This window comes from Delphinapterus leucas, chromosome 1 (genome assembly GCF_059928025.1).
Source record: "Delphinapterus leucas isolate spDelLeu-1000000601 "Yukka" chromosome 1, BTC_Dleu_Yukka2, whole genome shotgun sequence".
NCBI lineage: Eukaryota > Metazoa > Chordata > Mammalia > Artiodactyla > Monodontidae > Delphinapterus > Delphinapterus leucas.
This window is the reverse complement of record NC_143129.1, coordinates 47,114,419-47,133,206: the sequence shown is the minus strand read 5'-3', so window position 1 is coordinate 47,133,206 and position 18,788 is coordinate 47,114,419. Positions and strand designations below refer to the sequence as shown.

The window sequence follows — 18,788 nt, the reverse complement described above, 5'->3', positions numbered from 1 at the left end:
GTTTTATAGTACTTCATTCTTCCTTTATTATAGTACTTCTCACATTGCTTTGAAATTTGTCCACTTGTCTATCTTCTTTAGTAAAGTATGAACTGAAGGCAAGAACCATATCTTATTCCTCTCTGTAGCCTACAGACCTAGATTAATGGGTAACCTAAAGGAGGAGCAATAACTATTTGTGTAAAATGAAAGAAACTGATGAATAAGTGAAGAAAATGCCTATGCAATTTAGAGGGCAAGGGTCATGTCTGGCTGGGGTGATCGCATAGGGTGAAGTCATTTAAGTTGGATCTTAAAGGTGAGAGTCTGAGAAAGGGAATGGGAGCTGAAGGAGGTAGAAAACAGGCAAAAGAAATATAGAGTTGAAAGAGAGATCAGAAGTCTAGTTTTAATATAACCTCCCATTAAATGTGGGCATTTCATCTGTCATGATGCTGATAAGTGGTTAAGTATCTCATAAAACGTTCTATTCTGCTTCTTAGATAGTCTAGTTTGATTTGGACAATCTGCCCTAGAACTAGTTTTGATTCTTCTATAAATGAATTCATTTCAAAGTATTGAAGATTATGTAAAATCACTTGGCTTTTTAGGAAGTTAGCTTATTTCTCTGACAGGTACTTTTCCAGTATTTGCTGCTTATGTAATTTAACAAAATTAAATACTCATGTTTTGGTATGGATCTCAATACCCTTGTAACCTACACCTAAGATGTTTTTCTAAAAAATTGTGGTAAAGTACACATAACATAAAATTTACCATCTCAAGAATTTTTAAGGGTATAGTTTAGTGGCTTCAAGCACATTCATATTGTTGTGCTACTATCACCACCATCCACTGGACCCTTTTCATACCAGAGATTTTTAAAACTGAAAAATATAAAATATTATTGCATGCAAAAAAGTCAGATACATTTTTTTTTCTTTTTTTTCAGATACATTTTTAATAGAGCTATGTACATTTTAAACATGTGACAAATTTCAGACTGGAACTTAAAACCAATTTATTAATTAAACTGTGGTGCTTGGTATTTAACGGTGATTGCACGAACCATGGGCTTATAAGTCAAAATCTAAGATCTATATAAAAACCTTGTACATTTTTCTCTTAAAATGAGAGATAATTCAAAGTACTAAAAGTTCAATTTTGTAAACCCAGAAAAGATAAGATTTCTGATAGTATAAAAAACTAGACACTCGCCTTTCACTGGATAAATCCTGTGGGAAGTCAAACAGGTGGTAAAGGATCAAACTTTAGCCTATTCCATGCCATCACAGTAGCACTTATTTCTTACCTGTGGGAGCCACCCTTGCCAGAAGAAACGGTTTCAGTTCATTTGGTGGTTCTATTTAACAGGGCAAAGTAAGAAGCAGTGGTATTTCCCAATCTCCTGCTAGGACTCCGTTAATTGAAAAGCAGTGCAAGGTAGAATTAGAACCCAGGGTTTTAGGATCTAAGCCCAGTTTTACTTCTAAGAAAAATATTTCTCTAAAATTATAATCCCGATACAATGGCTTCTTCAGTTCAGACTCTTCATCAGAACATTTATTTTTCTCAAACAGTGCCCTCTGCACTTGATTTTGTTTTGAAGCTATTTCGGGAGCAGGTACTGAAGTTTGGGAAACAGTTTCAATGCGTTCTGTGTTGTCACTTCTATAACTTCCTCCACTGAGATCCCTTTCACCTGGGCAATATATTCTGCTGAAATGGAAATGTTTTGGGGCTCATTCCGTACCTGAGACAGACAAAGCAGACATTAATCAAACATGACACTCAAGGGAAGCAATCCTTGAAGACTGTAGATAAAAGAGATGAAAATGAGTTGGTAAAAACAACTGATGAGCTTTTTTTTTTTTTTTTTAATGGGGGTGAGGCGAAGTTGAGGAAAAGGCCCTGAACTTCAGCTTGAAAGCTAAGGCTACAACATTAACTGTATAAGTCTATCCTGCTCCTGAAAAGAGCCCTGGGGTATTACCAGTCGAGGTCCCAGCACCTAGCATATGAAGCAGTCTGCACAAAGTGGACACTTGGTGACCTGCCTCACTGATGAATTAACTGTCCTTTGTTCCTCAAGTGAGTGCTTGCAAAGGTCAAGCTCTGTAGCTTGGCCATTTCAACTCACAGGCTACGTTACAGTTTGACTCAGTAATGCCATGGTGTCTGGAAGACTACACAGATTATGTAGTCATATTTCACTGATTCTAAGATGCATTTCTCCCCTATCTTAACATCTCTGAAATTGACATATATTTTAATGACATTCAGTGGCATGTGAAAGTATAATTGTACTGTTTTTTTCCTTAATGGTCACAAAACAGTGGTACATCTACAATCAGTGGCATTTAGATTTGATGAAATATATTATTGTTGTTACTATTAAGTTATCAACTCAGGATGATAATGTTCAGAGGAATAAGATAACAAGGTTAAAAAATAACCTTGATAACGTAGCCTAAGAAAACAATGAAAAATGCACATCAACATTTAGGTTCAAGGACATTCATCATATTGTTTATAATACAGTTGACCCCTGAAAAACATGGTTTTGAACTGTGTGGGTCCACTTATACATGGATTTTTTTTTCAATAAATACTACAGTACTACACAATCCAAGCGTGGTTGAATCTGTGAATGCAGAACCACGAAAATGAGGGCTGAATCCGCAGATGCAAAACTGCAGACGTGGAGGGTGGACAGACATGTATTTTCCATGGTATGGGGCGGGGCTGGGGGGTTGGGGAGGGTGTTGGTACTCCTAAGCACTTCTTGTTCAAGGGTCAACTGTACTGTGTTGGAAACAAATAACCTAAATGACAGTATCAAGTTAAATATATTGTGGCACATTCACACACTAAAATTTATATACTTATTAAACATGATGAGGAAAAGTATATTTATTGATATTTACATGTGTTCACCACATAAAAGCAAGTTATGGGGGCTTCCCTGGTGGCGCAGTGGTTGAGAGTCCGCCTGCCGACGCAGGGGACACGGGTTCGTGCCCCGGTCTGGGAGGATCCCACATGCCGCGGAGCGGCTGGGCCCGTGAGCCATGGCTGCTGAGCCTGCGCGTCCAGAGCCTGTGCTCCGCAATGGGAGAGGCCACAACAGTGAGAGGCCCACGTACCGCAAAAAAAAAAGCAAGTTATGAAATGATGTGTTGAGGCTAATCCTATTTTTATGAAAAAAAGATTATGTGTACATATATGGACATAAAGAAGTGTGGAAGGACATAAGAACTTTCATTTATTTAGTGCTTGTTGTAGGCAAGGTTTTGTTCTAAGGTTTTCATGGAATTTCTCATTTAATCCTCAAAATAACTCTGTGAGATAGGTACTATTATTATTAGCATCCCTTTTTTACAGATAAGAAGGGATCCTAAACAGCGAGTAAGTAGCCCAGTTGAGGTTTAAACCTGTGCAAGCTGTTATCAGAGTTTATGCTTTTAACCACTATACTATAGTGGTAAACTTTCAGTGGTAGATGGTTCTATTTTATGATTTTCTGTTTTCTATTTTTCTAGAACAAACACATTTTACTTAACAAAAAGCATATTCAGTTTTATTTTTTTTATTTTTATTTTTTGGCTGCGCTGTGCAGCATGCAGGATCTTAGTTCCCCGACCAGGGATTGAACCCGTGCCCCCTGCAGTGGAAGTGCAGATTTCTAATCACTGGACCGCCAGGGAATTCCTCAGTTTTAAAATTCATTTATTCAATAAATGTTTTTGAGTACCTACTATGTGCAAGGCACTATGCCAGAAACCCACAATTTTTATCAAATCATCTAAATACAAACATAAAACTGAGTTATAAGAGCATTTGAAATTCATTTCTGTTTAGGGTGAAAAGGCTAGGCCATTTTCATCCTATTTCATACTAACCAGGAAGGCAATTTTGTACCATTCTGTCCTACAGTCAAACAAGAAAATAAATGTGGTTATAATCCTCTATTTTCTCATTCCTCTACTATATTCTTTTCTTTTTTTTTTGCGGTACGCGGGCCTTTCACTGTTGCGGCCTCTCCCGTTGCGGAGCACAGGCTCCGGACGCGCAGGCTCAGTGGCCATGGCTCACGGACCCAGCCGCTCCGCGGCATGTGGGATCTTCCCGGACTGGGGCACGAACCCGTGTCCCCTGCATTGGCAGGCGGACTCTCAACCACTGCGCCACCAGGGAAGCCCTAGGCACTTTCATATACATTACTTCATTTAATCCCCACTGTAATACTTCAAAGTATTTTACTATTATTTTACCCACATTTTATAAATGTAGAAACAGTTTCAGAGAGATTAAGGAACTTGCCCAAAGTTATACAGCTAGTGGGTATCAGAGACAGGATTTGAATCCAGCCCTTTCTGCCTCTAGACACTAAGCTTTTTACTATACTGGTCTGGATTTCAATATTACATAAATTAGGACATGACCCATATCAAATAATATTCTGTGTAGCACAACAGTCATATTTACAAAAGACTTGAAATTAAGTCAATATAACCTTTCAACCTAGCATTAAAGTAGGATCCCATTATATTTACACTGCAATGAGAAACACAGCTAAACTGAAAATAGTTCAAATAAAAGACACAATCTAAATAATGTAGAAATTAGAAAATCATTTACCTTTTTTTCTGGCCCTAGCGCAGGTGAATCTGTTTCCAAGCAAATCGAAGTTAAAGGCAACTGTTTAACAAGTTTCTGCTTCTTAGAGAAAAGAGAAAGCTAGTAAGTTTAAAACATGAGAAGTAAAGATTAAATAAGTAGCATTAAACCCACATGTCAATGCATACTACTCTGCAAGAATCTAAAATTCATACTTTAATATTCAATTAATAAATGTTCACTATGTTCTCATCATTCTACATTAATGGTTAGATTTAAGAAGAAACATTCTTTGCCAAAAATTATCCGAAGCCTCTAGGAACCCAAAGAGTAGTAACCAAGAGCAAAAAATGAGGTAACATCCAGCAAGAACCCAAACATCTGATATCATGTGCCTACTGAAAGATCCAAGGAAGAGTGACTTCTCTGGTGGCACAGTGGTTAAGAATCCACTTGCCAATGCAGGGGACACGGGTTCGAGCCCTGGGCTGGGAAGATCCCACATGCCATGGAGCAACTAAGCCCATGAGCCACAACTACTGAGCCCGCCTGCCACAACTACTGAAGGCCGCGTACCTAGAGCCCGTGCTCTGCAACAAGAGAAGCCACCCAATGAGAAGTCTATGCACCACAAGAGTAGCCCCTGCTCCCCTCAACTAGAGAAAGCCCGTGCACAGCAACGAAGTCCCAACACCCAAAGATAAATAAATAAAATAAATAAAAAAGAAATTTCTCCACAAATGATAAAAGTAGGAAAAATAAAAGTAATCATGGACTATCAATTAACATGACCTAATTGACATTTCTAGAACTTTCCACCTGAAACCGTATATAAGGCCCAGTGTCCCTGTATTTTGAAGTAAATTGCTTTTGCTTCAAGTCTCCCAGGCCTCCCCTGGGCCTCAAAAGGCTGGTTCAAGAATTAGTGATTAGGAAATGTGAAGATGTAGGAGCAATGAATAGCTGTTGGGTCGGAAAACTGGTAACAACTTAGGCTATGAATTCGCCACATAGCAGAGTCACCAAATTCCCAGTTCCCTGAAAGTTATAGATAGAGGCCTGACACACACTCCTAAGCTGTTCTTACAGGAAGCAGACCCCAACCAGATGGAAACTGCTGACCTCAAGCATGTAGACCCCAGACCAGCTGAAACCAGAAGATTGATGATGCTCAAAACTTCACCTTGACGCCAATCAATTCGAGAACTGAGCACAAGCTGCTCACATACCCTGCAGCCTCCTCCCTCACACTGCCTTTAATATCCTTTTTCTGAAAGCTATCAGAAGTTCAGGTCTTTTGAGTATGAGCTGCCCAATTTTTTGTTAGTGGAAGTTTATTTTTTTTGTGAGTGGAAGTTTATTTTGATGATATCCAATTTATCTATTTTTTCTTTGGTTGCTTGTGCCTTTGGTGTCATAGCTAAGAAACCACTGCCTGATCCAAGGTCACAAAGATTTAGATCTGTTTTCTTCTAAGAGTTTTATAATTTTAGCTCTTATACTTAGGTCTTTGATCCACTTTTGAGTTACTCTTTATACGAGGTAGGGACCTAAGATTAATTTTTGCAATGAAACCAGAACAGTATCACAAGTATATAATAAAAGTTCATATTTCAAATTATATTTCACAAAGTATAAAATGAGGTTTAGTGAAAGAATTTACCTGTCCACTTCTTATGATAGAAGGAGGAATTGAGAAGAAGTACCCAGCTTTTACTCCTTCCATGGCTACAGATGGCCGACCATCAAATGCATGCAGCAACACTTTGTCGGCACCTCTCAAAAATTAAAGATAAATCACAGTTCCATTTTATTTCCTTAATGAGAGGTTTTACCACTAATCAAATTGAACAACACAGATTTTAAGTAAATGTCGGTCACTATAAGGTTCTATGATTTCTAAAGAGTAGATAAACATATAGTGTTCAACCAGTAGAATAAAAATATAGTAAATTCTTAATCTTCAGAATAAAATTAATAAATATAATTGAGCAATTATTTAAACTTCCTATACCATCAAACCTTCTCCAAATCTTTAGAATAAAATTAATAAATACAATTTAAGCAATTATTTAAACTTCCTATACCATCAAACCTTCTCCAAAAGTTTCTGAACTGTCAAATTACTGTTCCTAATAGGTTTTTAAGCAAATTGTCCTTAAGAAGGATGCTAGTGAAAGAAGAAATGAGGAAATAAATGACTCACAAATTCAACACTCAGAGTTAGTTTCACAAAAACCATCTCCAGTTCTTAAAGGATGGCTGCTCAGCCTGCACAAAAATCATGTTCTCGGTGAATCCAGGGGGACTCAGTACTCATCACTGAGAAATACAGTGCTTTCTAATTGTAGGCAATTATGTTTACTTCACTATTTGATACTGTTGGTAGGTGTGACATTTAGTGAGCTACTACTGTGAATTATGAAATCAAATTAGTGGGTCACGACTGGCCAGTGTGTGCTTATATATTTGTGTGCATAAACACACGCACACACACATATCTATACACACATACATATAGATGTACTGCTTCTTGAACTTTTGTCAGTTTTCTGTATATGTATATACTGAGTTTTGAAATAAAGTCAGTGCCAAAAACAGTATGTATGTGTATATATCGAGTTTCAAAATAAAGTACATTTCTTACCGTGGACAGCACTTTAAAAATTTGAAAAGTAATCCTATGAGAAGTATTTTTTCTTTAGGAACAACTGGTGAAGATGACAGTACATTTTATATAAGATGGCCACAATCTGTATAATACCATTTTCTAAAGCAACAGCCATAAAACATGCAAAATAGTAACTCAATGTGATCACCCTTCTTTGCTTTGTTTTTTCCTCCCTCACATACGCTGACTAAAATGTTGGAGCTGCTAATTTTCAAATTAAGGCATTAAAATTACTTGATCCAATTTTTTATTTGCTTTATCCTGGCCTGATAAACATCATAATCACACTGAAAACCTTGTAAATAGTAGGCTGACTTGCAAAACCATCTTAGTTGATTTCCATCTCTACCCTTGACCCATTCCCTTCCCTTTAAGAAATCAAGTAAAGCATGGCTTGTTCTATTGGGAATATGGACTGGAATTGTCAAACTTAAACATTAGGCACATTTTTCTCAGGAACCTAAATACCTTGCTCATTTAAGAGGCTGATGGTGGGTCTTCCAGCTGAACGTGAGTGAACATTTCTGGTAAACAACAAAAAAATTCCTTTTGAGTACTTAATATGAAATTATTATTTTTGTTATATTAAAGCAATTCAGAGAAAAAGAAAAGTAGAGCTCAATTTCAGGAGAATCATTACTTAATTTGCTCTGTAACTATTAATATAGAAAGATGATAATTAACCTACAAAGGCAAATTTAGTCTTTTGGCTAATTGGACCTGTCTGATTAGGACTTGTCTTTGCTCTTCCTTCTGTTCATCAGTGCCAGCAATTCTGGGGGAGAAATCTAGTCCAACCTATAATGGAAAAATAAAACAGAATTACATGTTTATGGTTTAATGAATCCCCGAAGACATATTATGGTGCAGTACAGTCCAAGAGAAATATAATGGGAGCCACACACATAAGCCACATACACAACCTTACAGTTTCCAGTAGCTACATTAAAAACACTAACAAGAAACAGGTGAAATTAATTTTAATGATATATTTAATCCACTATATCTAAAACATTATCAATATTATCATATAGTCATATTATTATGTCAACACATAATCAATAAAAAAAAATTGAGTTATTTTACATTCCTTTTTTAAGGTATTGAGACTTTGAAATCCTCAGTGCATTTTATCCTGATAGTACATCTCAATTTGGGCCAGTCACATTTCAAGTGCTCAACAGCTGCATGTGGTAACCACACTGGACAGTGAAGATTATAAATGACTGCTTCCCTTGATTCTATTCTGGCATGCATCGTGATAACCTAGATTCTGAATGTAAGTGCTATTCTTATCTTTTATCTTTAATTATAAGTGGAATTACCAAGTGATAAGATGTTTCACAGCTGTAAATTATTTAATAAAAAATGTTCTTTAATTATAAACTCTAACCTATTTAAAGTATGCTTGTATATACTATTTTAACTAACCAGAGAGATAACCCTATGTAAGCAAAAGGAAAAAAAGAGGAAAGTACATTGAAATGGTAATAGTTTTCTTTCATTAACATAAGCCCATGGGGAGACTTCTATTGTTTTATCCCTAAGCACTTTTGATTATTGAGGAAGTACTGACAAAGTATTATTCAGCTGAACAGGGTGAACATAATTATCCAAGTCTGTTATAATCACCAACACTGAATTAAGTACTATTTTCATCTATCACATGAAAGTCTGGATTAGAAATCATTTGATCAGCTAGTGGGTATTTACCTCTCCAATTGCCAACAATCGATCCTTATAATTCTCGATAATGGGCAAAGCTACATCCAAATCCTGGGATGAAAAAAAAGTAAATTTATTAAAATAGGAGAAGGGAATTTTATAGGTTTTGTATAAACACCCATTATATGCCAGGCACTATGCTATACTGGGTCCTTTACATAGTCAATACCTTTTAACCAGCTGAGGAACTAAGAATGTAATCCTTCTATAATGGTGAGTACTTCTGTCTGGAAATTTGAGTACAAACATCCCACATCCATTTATGTTACAAGAACATGACTTCCTTTTTGAAAAAGTATTTATTTATTATTTGGCTGTGCCAGGTCATAGTTGCGGCATACAGGATCTTCGCTGCTGTGTGCGGGATCTTCATTGGGGCATGCAGGATCTTTTAGTTGTGGCATGCAGAATCTTTAGTTGCGGCAGGCGAACTCTTAGTTGTGGCATGTGGGATCTAGTTCCTTGACCAGGGATTGAACCCGGGCCCCCTGTATTGGGAGCGCAGAGTCTTAGCCACTGGACCACTAGGGAAGTCCCAAGAACATGACTTCTTACGAAGATTCCCACTTAAACCCTTCCTTCTGTTCAGGAGGCATTTCCTGGCATTTAGGAGGAGTGAACTGGATTTCCTGGAATAGCTGAGCAAGAGAGAAGAAAGCCACCAAGTGGTCACCTTTGTGAGTTTTGGGGAGTGCACTGCTATGTTCTCCTCTTAGGGTACTGATGCCTTGTGAATTTTTAATAGTGATAATCCCATACATCCTTTGCACTATTTTCACTAATTTCTTTTGTCTTTATAGTCCCGTGTAGCCTATTTTTGTCCTAAAGGTTCAACAATATACATACTAAATATCACAAATATATTGTTTGCCAACTATTGAAGTAACTGTGTACTGTTAGTTTCCATGATATTACTATTTCCACTTAAAGAGAATTCCCACTGTGAGGGATCCCTTTAAGACAAGGGAAAGACAAATACATGGAAAATTTGCTTCTAGACATTTTAAACTACTTTGAGGATTTTAGTCTCAGAATATGTAAATTCAAGGTACTTCTAGTGAGGATAATCAGAAAAAGGGAGAATTAAGAAAAGGGAGGTAGGGCTTCCCTGGTGGCGCAGTGGTTGAGAGTCCGCCTGCCGATGCAGGGGACACGGGTTCGTGCCCCGGTCTGGGAGGATCCCACATGCCGCGGAGCGGCTGGGCCCGTGAGCCATGGCCGCTGAGCCTGCGCGTCCGGAGCCTGTGCTCCGCAGGGGGAAAGGCCACAACAGTGAGAGGCCCACGTATCGTAAAAAAAAAAAAAGAAAAAAAAAGAAAAGGGAGGTAAACCATATGGTAGAGGAAGAAGAGGAGATTTTATAATTATACCTCAAGAGAGAGAAAAGAAGATGAGGAAGGGTAAATCAAGGCCTCAGACATTCCAGTAGACTCAATGAAGAATTAATATTGTCATGTGGAGCTAAGAGTATATAACCCTAAATACCAGAGAAGATGTCTGGCAATAGCTGAGTAGGTCAAAGTGTCAGGCAAAGATTTTCCATATCAAACACCCAAACTACTGTGTGTCTGTGGGACCTCAAAGGGACTGGAGAAGTTGGAGAGATTACTCAGGAAATGTTTGACACTTAGAAAGTCTTCAGTCAGAAAGAAATTACACATTTGGATGAAGACCAGATACAGGGAAAATATGCTTCTTGGAATATGTATTATCTATAAAAAGAAGCAAAATACATTTACAATGAGACTGTTCCCATTCCTCATGAAATATTTTGGAAGTTTCTGGCAAGTCAGGTATAGTAAATAGAAATTAATATAATTCATATCACAGATCCAATATGTATAAATGTATGTGTGGTCTTTATCATTTTAATAGATGTAAAAATATTTATAAGTACATTCATAGGTCTAAAACTGACTTCAGTTCTATTCCCACTTCCTCCATGAAGTCTCAAGTTCTTCAACAGCTAATGGTTCTATTGTGGGGTTTTAAAATATCCTATACCTCTATACCCTATGACTGGGCATACTACAACTAAATAATTATTCATGATTTACAAATGAGGAAATTGAGACTTGGCAAAGTTAAGTGCCACAGATCACAGAAGCCAGTAGGCCAAGTCTCTCTGACTTCAAAGCCCATGCTGTTTCCACTATGCTATTGAAAGAAGAAAGGAGAGGGAAGGAAAGGATGGAAGAAAGAAGGGCAAAGGGGAGGGAGGAGAGCTTTATTCTGAATGATTTAAAATAATTAGAATTGATTTTTTTATTAAAGAAAATGTTTAGTCTTCAGAACCTTTAGAACAGGGGTCAGGCGTGTAACCGAAATGAGTGAAGTGGGTTAAGTAGGGACAGGAGCCAAACGGACAGCACGTGCCCTGCCTGGAGGGGGCAGTAGCTTGTAGACAGTGAATTGTGATTCCCCAGGGTATCCCAGGGGCTTAAATTCTGCCTAGTAATAATATTTATTGAATATGCTGAAAGATTTGTGTGATGCTAGGCAATTTTCATTTTATAAACCAAGGTAATTTAATGAATACTTACATATTGTACATACCTACCTTTGTACCACATGGTAGGAGCTTGTAATCTAACCACAATGGGAAAACTAAACTATTGTGGGGACTACAAGCACGTTAGGAACAAAACTGCTTAACTCTGGTCTTCTCCAGCGGGCTACCTTGAGATTTGCTGAGTTCCTGTCTGCTTTGAGAATCTAGACTTACCTGTATATTGTTGGTATTTTATTTAGTTTTGTAAGTTAAATAGTCCTATCAGTTCTACATTCATGCCAAAAACATGCCAAATCCACTCACTCCTCTCCATCTCCACTGCTACCACTCTGGTCCAATCCACCATCGTTTCTCACATGGACTATTGCCAACAGTCTTTTAACTATTCTCCCTTCTTCCTTTTTTGCCCTCTTCAAAATTGATTCTTCACACCATTGCCAAGGGTATCTTTTCAAAACAGAAATCACATCTTGTCACTCCTTACTTTAAATCCCCCACTGATGTAAACTACAATCCAACAACGCCTTGTATGAGGTGATGGGGGATCCCTGCCCAATCCCTCTGACCTCACTATTCCTTCCTCTTCCATCTAGTCACATCAGCCCTCTTTCTATTTCTTGACCACATAAAACTTGTAACTACCTTAGGACCTTTGTGCTTCATTGTTTCCTTTGTGTTCAACACTCTGACCCCTCTCTTTGCATGGCCAACTGCATTCAGGTTGCAGTTCAAACATCACCTCCTCAGAGAGGCCCTCCCTGACTACACAATCTAAAAACCAGCATCCACAATCCCCATCACATAATCTTGTTTCATTGCCTTTAAAGCACTTAGTTCACGTATCTAACTGTTGACTGTCTTCCCCAATCCAGAATCTAGCTTCTGTGAGAGGGATTTTACTCTATAGTGCTTAGAACAGTGTTTGAAATATAGTACATGCTCACTAAACACTTGTTGACTGACTACTGAAATGAAGGACTATTAGTATAAATCTCTACATAAGTGAAAGAAATACTGTCCTGCTATGATCCCCAACATTTTGGGAATTGGGAATTGCAACTCTCTGGCAATTTAGCTAATTTTATCATATCAACAACTCAGGAAATCTACAGGTTAAGTACTTATTTTTACCTGAAGTGAATTAAAAGTAATTTTGTTTCAAAATAAGTAAAACTACCTCGGGTACCCCAATGTAGGAATACAGATTTATTATTATAAAAAATGATAGTCTTCATATCTTAATTTATTCATAGATAACAAAAAGTCTTTACTTCTTCAATATGGGGCTTTCAATCTCATTATGTAATAAAGCACTCAGGACACTGTGCATCTCCCTGATGCTGAGTCAGGAGAAAAGTCTGAAACATAAGACCTATTGACTACTGTGAGTCAGTGAGATCTTGTGGGTAGGAGTTTTTTTAGAGCGGGTATAAAAGTAATGCAGTTTAACAGATCAAGAGCACTCCTATAGGGATAGTTCAATGTTCAAAGAACACACTATGTACTTGAACTCATCTGTTCCCTTATAGTACCGCATCTATGAATTTGTATCTTTCTTTTTCTGGATATCTTATCACTTTTATTGCCAAAGCAATATGATAACATGATAAAAAATATGAAAACAAGGTGCTTATAACTCTACCAGACCATCACAATGAGTATAATTTCTGTACTTTTCTCTCTAGTCTTTTCCTTATAGAATATATTTTTACATGGATGTCACAGTGAATAAACCATTTGGTATCCTGCTTGTCTCCCTACACTATACTGTAAACATTTTCCATGTTGCTACATAAACCTTATAGTCCACACTTTCTATAGTTATATTTAACACTGTATAAGTTAACTAGCTATTTATCTCCTAACCTCTAGGCTCTTTCCACTTTTTCTCTATTTCAAGTAACTGCTGTAACAAACATCTTTGTGAAAGAAGATAGAATTTATTTCTTTTGGATTATTGCCTTATAATATTAATTTGAAAGAGGAGGAGCACTGAGTCAAAAGATGTTATGATTTTTTATGGTTCTTGTTTTATAAGACTGTTTGTTACCTTTAACGTGACACTTCTTTGGTCTTTTGGTGAAACTCCCTGAACTGGGTGAACACCCAAGCACGGCAGGACAAATCCATTATACCTAAAAATGTAGAACGAATTAAGAAAGCAGAATATTAGACTAGGAGACAAAGTTACTCTGAAGAACAAGTAGGAAAGAATTTTTTTAGGGCTATGTTAATGTGATTTTTTTCTTCTCATTCTCTTTAAAAATTGATGATCTTTGATATTATAAATATGAAATCATAACTGCATCCTTATTAGCAACTCTTTCTAAATCTTAATGAGAAGTAACACCTTTCTGAAAGCTGCATAATCTTTTCAAATTCTCCTGAATGTTCAGCAACCACCACAAGAGCCATAACATTGGCCTGCAACAAAAATGAAGAGAATAGTTAGTCTCAAACAATATACATCCAATATAATTAAATAAAAATTTAAAGTTTTCTGTGCTTTTAGTTATCCTTGCTCACTCATACTCCATCAATATAATCGTAATAGCTATCACTGAGTAGTTACTATGCTTCAGGTATTACGTTCGGTGAATATAAATATTACCCCCCATTTAATCTACATACTCCTGTGACATAGGCATTGCTGTAATCCACTGTATGGATCAAGAGACAGAGTTCTGGATGGAGTCAAATAACTTGCCCAACATCACTAGCCCTGTGTAACTCCAAACCCCATACTCCTAATTAAGCTGCCACAGTGAAAGATGGCTGTATGTAAAAATGGCAACCATTTCTGAATATCACTTTTGGGGAAGACCACAAAATGCTAGCTTCATAAACACTTCCAAAGATTAATAATTTTTTTCCCACACAAATCAAACTGTTTCAGAAAACTTTTATAATTTCTCCAAGATCTCCAGAATAATGTTAATTCAAGAACTGAAAGATGGACCAATTTGTTCCATATTGCTGGTAAGCATGGTGGCTGTGGGAATGTGTTTTGGATTCAGACCATCTTGTCTACATCACTCACTAATGGTGTGTCTTTGGACAAGTTAATCTCTAGGCCTTAGTTTCCTCATCTATAAAATGGTAATGGTTGGCTATAAAACAGTAGCTTCCTCAGAAGCTTGCTGTGAAACATTAAATGAGATAATGTACAGGATGGGCTTAGCTCAGTGTCTGGCACACAGTAAACAATAAATGCTGTTTATTATTAACTTATTATTATTGAAGTAACAACAACATAGTATAACTAAATTTCAAGCTGTTTTAGATCAAAATTAGGAGGAAAATAAAAACAACCAAAAAAGGGGCAATTATAGGTATTGGCTTACTTTCTTGGCTTTCTCCAACACATCATCCAGATCCTAAAATAAACATAAGTAATCACAATCATTTTAGATGGATAAGTAAGTGTCCTTTGGCTGTGTATATCAATGTAATTGAGGCACCATAAAGAATGACAACGATGGCAAGGAACAAGGTGGTGGAATGTGAAGAGCCTATGCTGACCCTACCTCCCATCTACTCTCTCAGTAAAATGTGGCTTCTGTTCCCACTCTAAAACAGAAACTGTTATTGTCAAATATAAAGGACACTTCTCTGTCCTCCTACTCTACCCCTCAGCAGCATTAGAAACTCCTCACTTGTCCACTCCTTCCTTTTTGAGATATTTTCCACTCTTGGCTCCTGCAAATACGCCTCTCTAGCTGGCTGCTACTTTTCAGTCTCCTTGACTGGCTCTCTCTTCTCTATCTGATTTCAGAACCCTATGCTTCTCTCTCTGACTCACCTTAAGTACTCTTATTACTATGCTCATTATGCTAATGAGTCCCCAGTTTTTATCTCCAGCCTATAACTCTCTCCTGAACCCAAGATTCACATTTTATTTTATTTATTTATTTATTTTAGCGGTACGCGGGCCTCTCACTGTTGTGGCCTCTCCCGTTGCGGGGCACAGGCTCCAGACGCGCAGGCTCAGCGGCCATGGCTCACGGGCCCAGCCGCTCCGCGGAATGTGGGATCTTCCCGGACCAGGGCACGAACCCGTGTCCGCTGCATCGGCAGGCAGACTCTCAACCACTGCGCCACCAGAGTAGCCCCAAGATTCACATTTTTAAACGACCATATGACATCTCTACTTGGATGGATATTAGGTTTCAACATGTGCGGAACAACCATTTTCTCAACAAACCTATTCTTTCTGCCTGCCCTCTCCAACCTGTTTTCCCTCATCTCAGCACCACCACCTCTCTACAGCATCCTCAAGTTCTCCCTTTCCCTCTCTTTCCTCAATTCCTCTCAGCATGTACTACAGATTCTATCTGTAAAAGATACCTTGAATCCATCTGCTTCTCTCAAACTCCCCTGCAACCACTATCTTTAGTCTAAATACTACAAAAGCTTCTAAGCTGGTCTTCTAGCTTCCATTCTTGTTCTCTGTCCATTAGCCACACATCAGCAAAATGGTTTTTAAATGGATTATCAGATCTTGTCTCTCTCCTTAAAAAGCAAAGCCCTTTACTGGATCCCCATTGTGCTTCTAATGAAATGCGAACTCCTGACACTAAACCTCAGCAAACCTCTTCGGTCTTGTTTTACGCGTCTCTCTTTTTAGCTCATCAGGCTCCACCCAGCCTTTCCTCACGTAGCTTGAACGTTCAAATTCTGTCTTGCCTGGAGGCCTGCAACCCGCCTGCTTTCCTCACCACCATGCACTCACCGCTTTGTCTTTCCAGCACCAATTTAAGCTTCACCTCCTGAGAGGTTTTTCCCCTAAAATAGACCCCGCTCTTCTTTTTTATTAGCCTCTAGTTTCCAATGTAGCGGGTAAAACACTTTGAAATTACGTGTGTGTGTGCGCGCGCTGGTTTTTGTTTGCTTCGCTCCCCCGTAGAACTGGAGCACGCGGCGTGCGGGAGTGAGCCCGAGTTTCGCGGACGGCGTCCTGGGGAAAGTGGATTCTCTGCCCGGAGCTGAGAGGCTGGTAGGATAGCCGGGCCAAGGCGGGGTAGGGGGAAGGACTCCAGTAGCCAGTAACAGCAAATAAAAGCCAAGTGGAGATAGAGGATATGGATATTCGGGATGAGAAAGAAAAATCAGTGTGAGTGAGATTAAATAAGGAGTAAGGAGCAAATCGCACAGGACCACAGACGGGGGCCTGGGAGGATTTGGGGCTCCGCCCTAAGGGAGAAGAACAAGGATAGCCTGAAGGGAAAGAATGGGGGCCTCCCTGCTCCCACGGGCCCGACCTCGCCCTCACATACGCGGTCAAAGTCCGGGGCGGAGAGGTGGCAGTGACAGTCCACCAGCCCTACGCCCACCGCCCCCATCGCCGCAGCCACTGAATCCCTCGACTTGCCCGCGGAGCCTCAGGCGGAACGCTGCTGCTGCAGGCCGAGTTTCCGGCCGGACGTATGCTCTTTCCTCCAGGGGAACCCGCTCTTCCGCTCCCAGAGTTCCCGCCCACAATTCAAGTTGGGAAAATGGAGGGGGCTCTTGTGTCGGTGGCCCTTTCTGCTCCGCGGGACGTGGAGAGAGTGGCCGGGACAGACGATGGGGCCCCGGTTCTTGCCACTTCCCGAAAAGACTTCCGGGTGCGTTGCACCTCGAAGCGGGCCGTGACGGAAATGCTAGAACTGTGCGGCCGCTTCGTGCAAAAGCTGGGGGACGCGCTGCCAGAGGAGATTCGGGAGCCCGTGCTGCGAGATGCGCAGTGGGTACGGGCCCAGTCTTGTTTTATCACCCCCTCTCCACACCCCAGGTCTCAGTGGTCAGAAAGAGCGCACGCCAGGCTTCGGCAGAGTTAACGGTGCCCCACGCTTGGTTAGAAGCAGCCCGGGACACGGGAGGGAACGAAGTAGATGCTAGAGGCAGCTGGGTATTGTTAATTACTTAGACCAGTGCTGTCCGACAGAAAAATACAAGGCGAGCCATGTATGTAACTTGAAATTAAAAGTAAGAAAAAATAGGTGAAATTAATTTTAATAACATTTATTTAACCATGTCCAAGATATCGTTTTAACTTGTAATAATTAAAAAATGAACGAGATAGTTAAATGAACGAGATAGTTTACATTCTTTTGTTCATACTAAGCTTTTCAAATCTGTCTTAAATTTACAGCTCATCTCCTTTTCCTACTAGCCACATTTTAAGGCCTCAGCAGCCATAAAGTGGCTAGTTGCTCCCCTATTGGGCGGTGCAGACAGAGACTATGAGAAATTCTCCAGGAGAGGGTAATCCTGGAAGTCAGTCAGTCACCAGGCTAGCTTTTGGTCTTTCCTTTTGTTTGTTTTAGAACATCTTGTAAAGAGAGCGAGAACTTTTTCCCTACAAGTCTAAAGTAGATAAGGAAGCTGTCTTTTATAAACTTCAGTAAGATCACACACTGGCCCTTATAATACATTTCCCCTTCCTTTCTTAAATATTTTGCAAAGCCCTGAAGAAGATAGTTTTTTTGGGAAAGACACAACAAATTGAGGGATTTGTGCCTGTCAAAAGGAAGCACATAATCTATTTATATTCAGGAAAAAAAGTTAAAATGCTTATAATGCAGTACAGTTCTGAGTGTGAATGACCACAGTGCAACCAAAATAAAGGGTAAATGGATGGAGAATGAAGGAACACTCCCTGGGTTGTGATTCTGTATTCCAGTGTTGTGTACACTGGCTCTTATATCATTCTCTCCTTGCAAGCAAGGGAAGAATAGAGACATACCTGAGTACATTTTTAGTAGTTTCTTGGGAGAAGACTGTTTTGTTGTGTAATGATCTTAGAATTTACCCCTTTCTAGGAAGTGCTAAGCTGCTTAGAACATTTAATTATCTTACAAAAAAGAGGAACTTGGCTTAACCTATTATACCTTATTTAATGGATGAGAAAGTGGATTAGAAGATAAAAGGTGTGAAGACTTAAACTACCAAGGGAATTAACTTGTGTTTTACTTTAATTAAGAGAACGGATAAAAGGCAGAGGCTTTAATTATGTTGACATCTCTTTATCTAAAACCACATAATATAGTATTATCACATTCTTTTTTGTGATAGTTATTTTTAAATTTATTTTATTGAAGTATAGTTGATTTACAATGTGTTAATTTCTACTGTACAGCAGTGGTTCAGTTATAGATGCATTCTTTTTTTAAAAAAATTTTATTTATTTATTTTTGGCTGTGTTGGGTCTTTGTTGCTGCGTGCGGGTTTTCTCTAGTTGTGGCGAGTGGGGGCTGCTCTTCGTTGCAGTGTGCAGGCTTTTCATTGCGGTGGCTTCTC

The 18,788-nt window shown here is 38.9% G+C and overlaps 2 protein-coding genes across 4 annotated transcripts in view; one reads left to right on the top strand and one right to left on the bottom strand.

Moving 5' to 3' along the window:
- Window positions 1-866: 866 nt before the first annotated feature.
- Window positions 867-17,096, bottom strand: TATDN3 (TatD DNase domain containing 3). 2 transcript variants are annotated; one of them, XM_022593423.3, is made up of 10 exons: window positions 16,784-17,096; window positions 14,852-14,884; window positions 13,858-13,931; window positions 13,558-13,642; window positions 8,984-9,046; window positions 7,959-8,068; window positions 7,739-7,794; window positions 6,263-6,375; window positions 4,621-4,701; window positions 867-1,732 (listed from the first exon to the last, which is right to left on the bottom strand). In XM_022593423.3, the coding sequence occupies exons 1-10, from the start codon at window positions 16,847-16,849 to the stop codon at window positions 1,589-1,591; spliced, it is 825 nt and encodes a 274-aa protein (XP_022449131.1). In that variant the 5' UTR covers window positions 16,850-17,096; the 3' UTR covers window positions 867-1,588. The 2 variants fall into 2 exon arrangements, with proteins under 2 accessions (XP_022449131.1, XP_022449132.1); XM_022593424.3 differs by having other exon boundaries at window positions 872-1,732; window positions 4,621-4,698; window positions 16,784-17,068.
- Window positions 16,187-18,788, top strand: part of NSL1 (NSL1 component of MIS12 kinetochore complex) — a 40,490-nt gene continuing 37,888 nt past the window's right edge. The window contains exon 1 of one of the 2 annotated variants that reach the window (XM_022593422.3): window positions 16,187-17,236. In XM_022593422.3, coding sequence (XP_022449130.3) covers window positions 16,934-17,236 — 303 coding nt within the window. In that variant the 5' untranslated portion in view covers window positions 16,187-16,933. The remainder of the gene's footprint in view (window positions 17,237-18,788) is intronic. The other variant, XM_089909592.1, reaches the window with a different exon arrangement.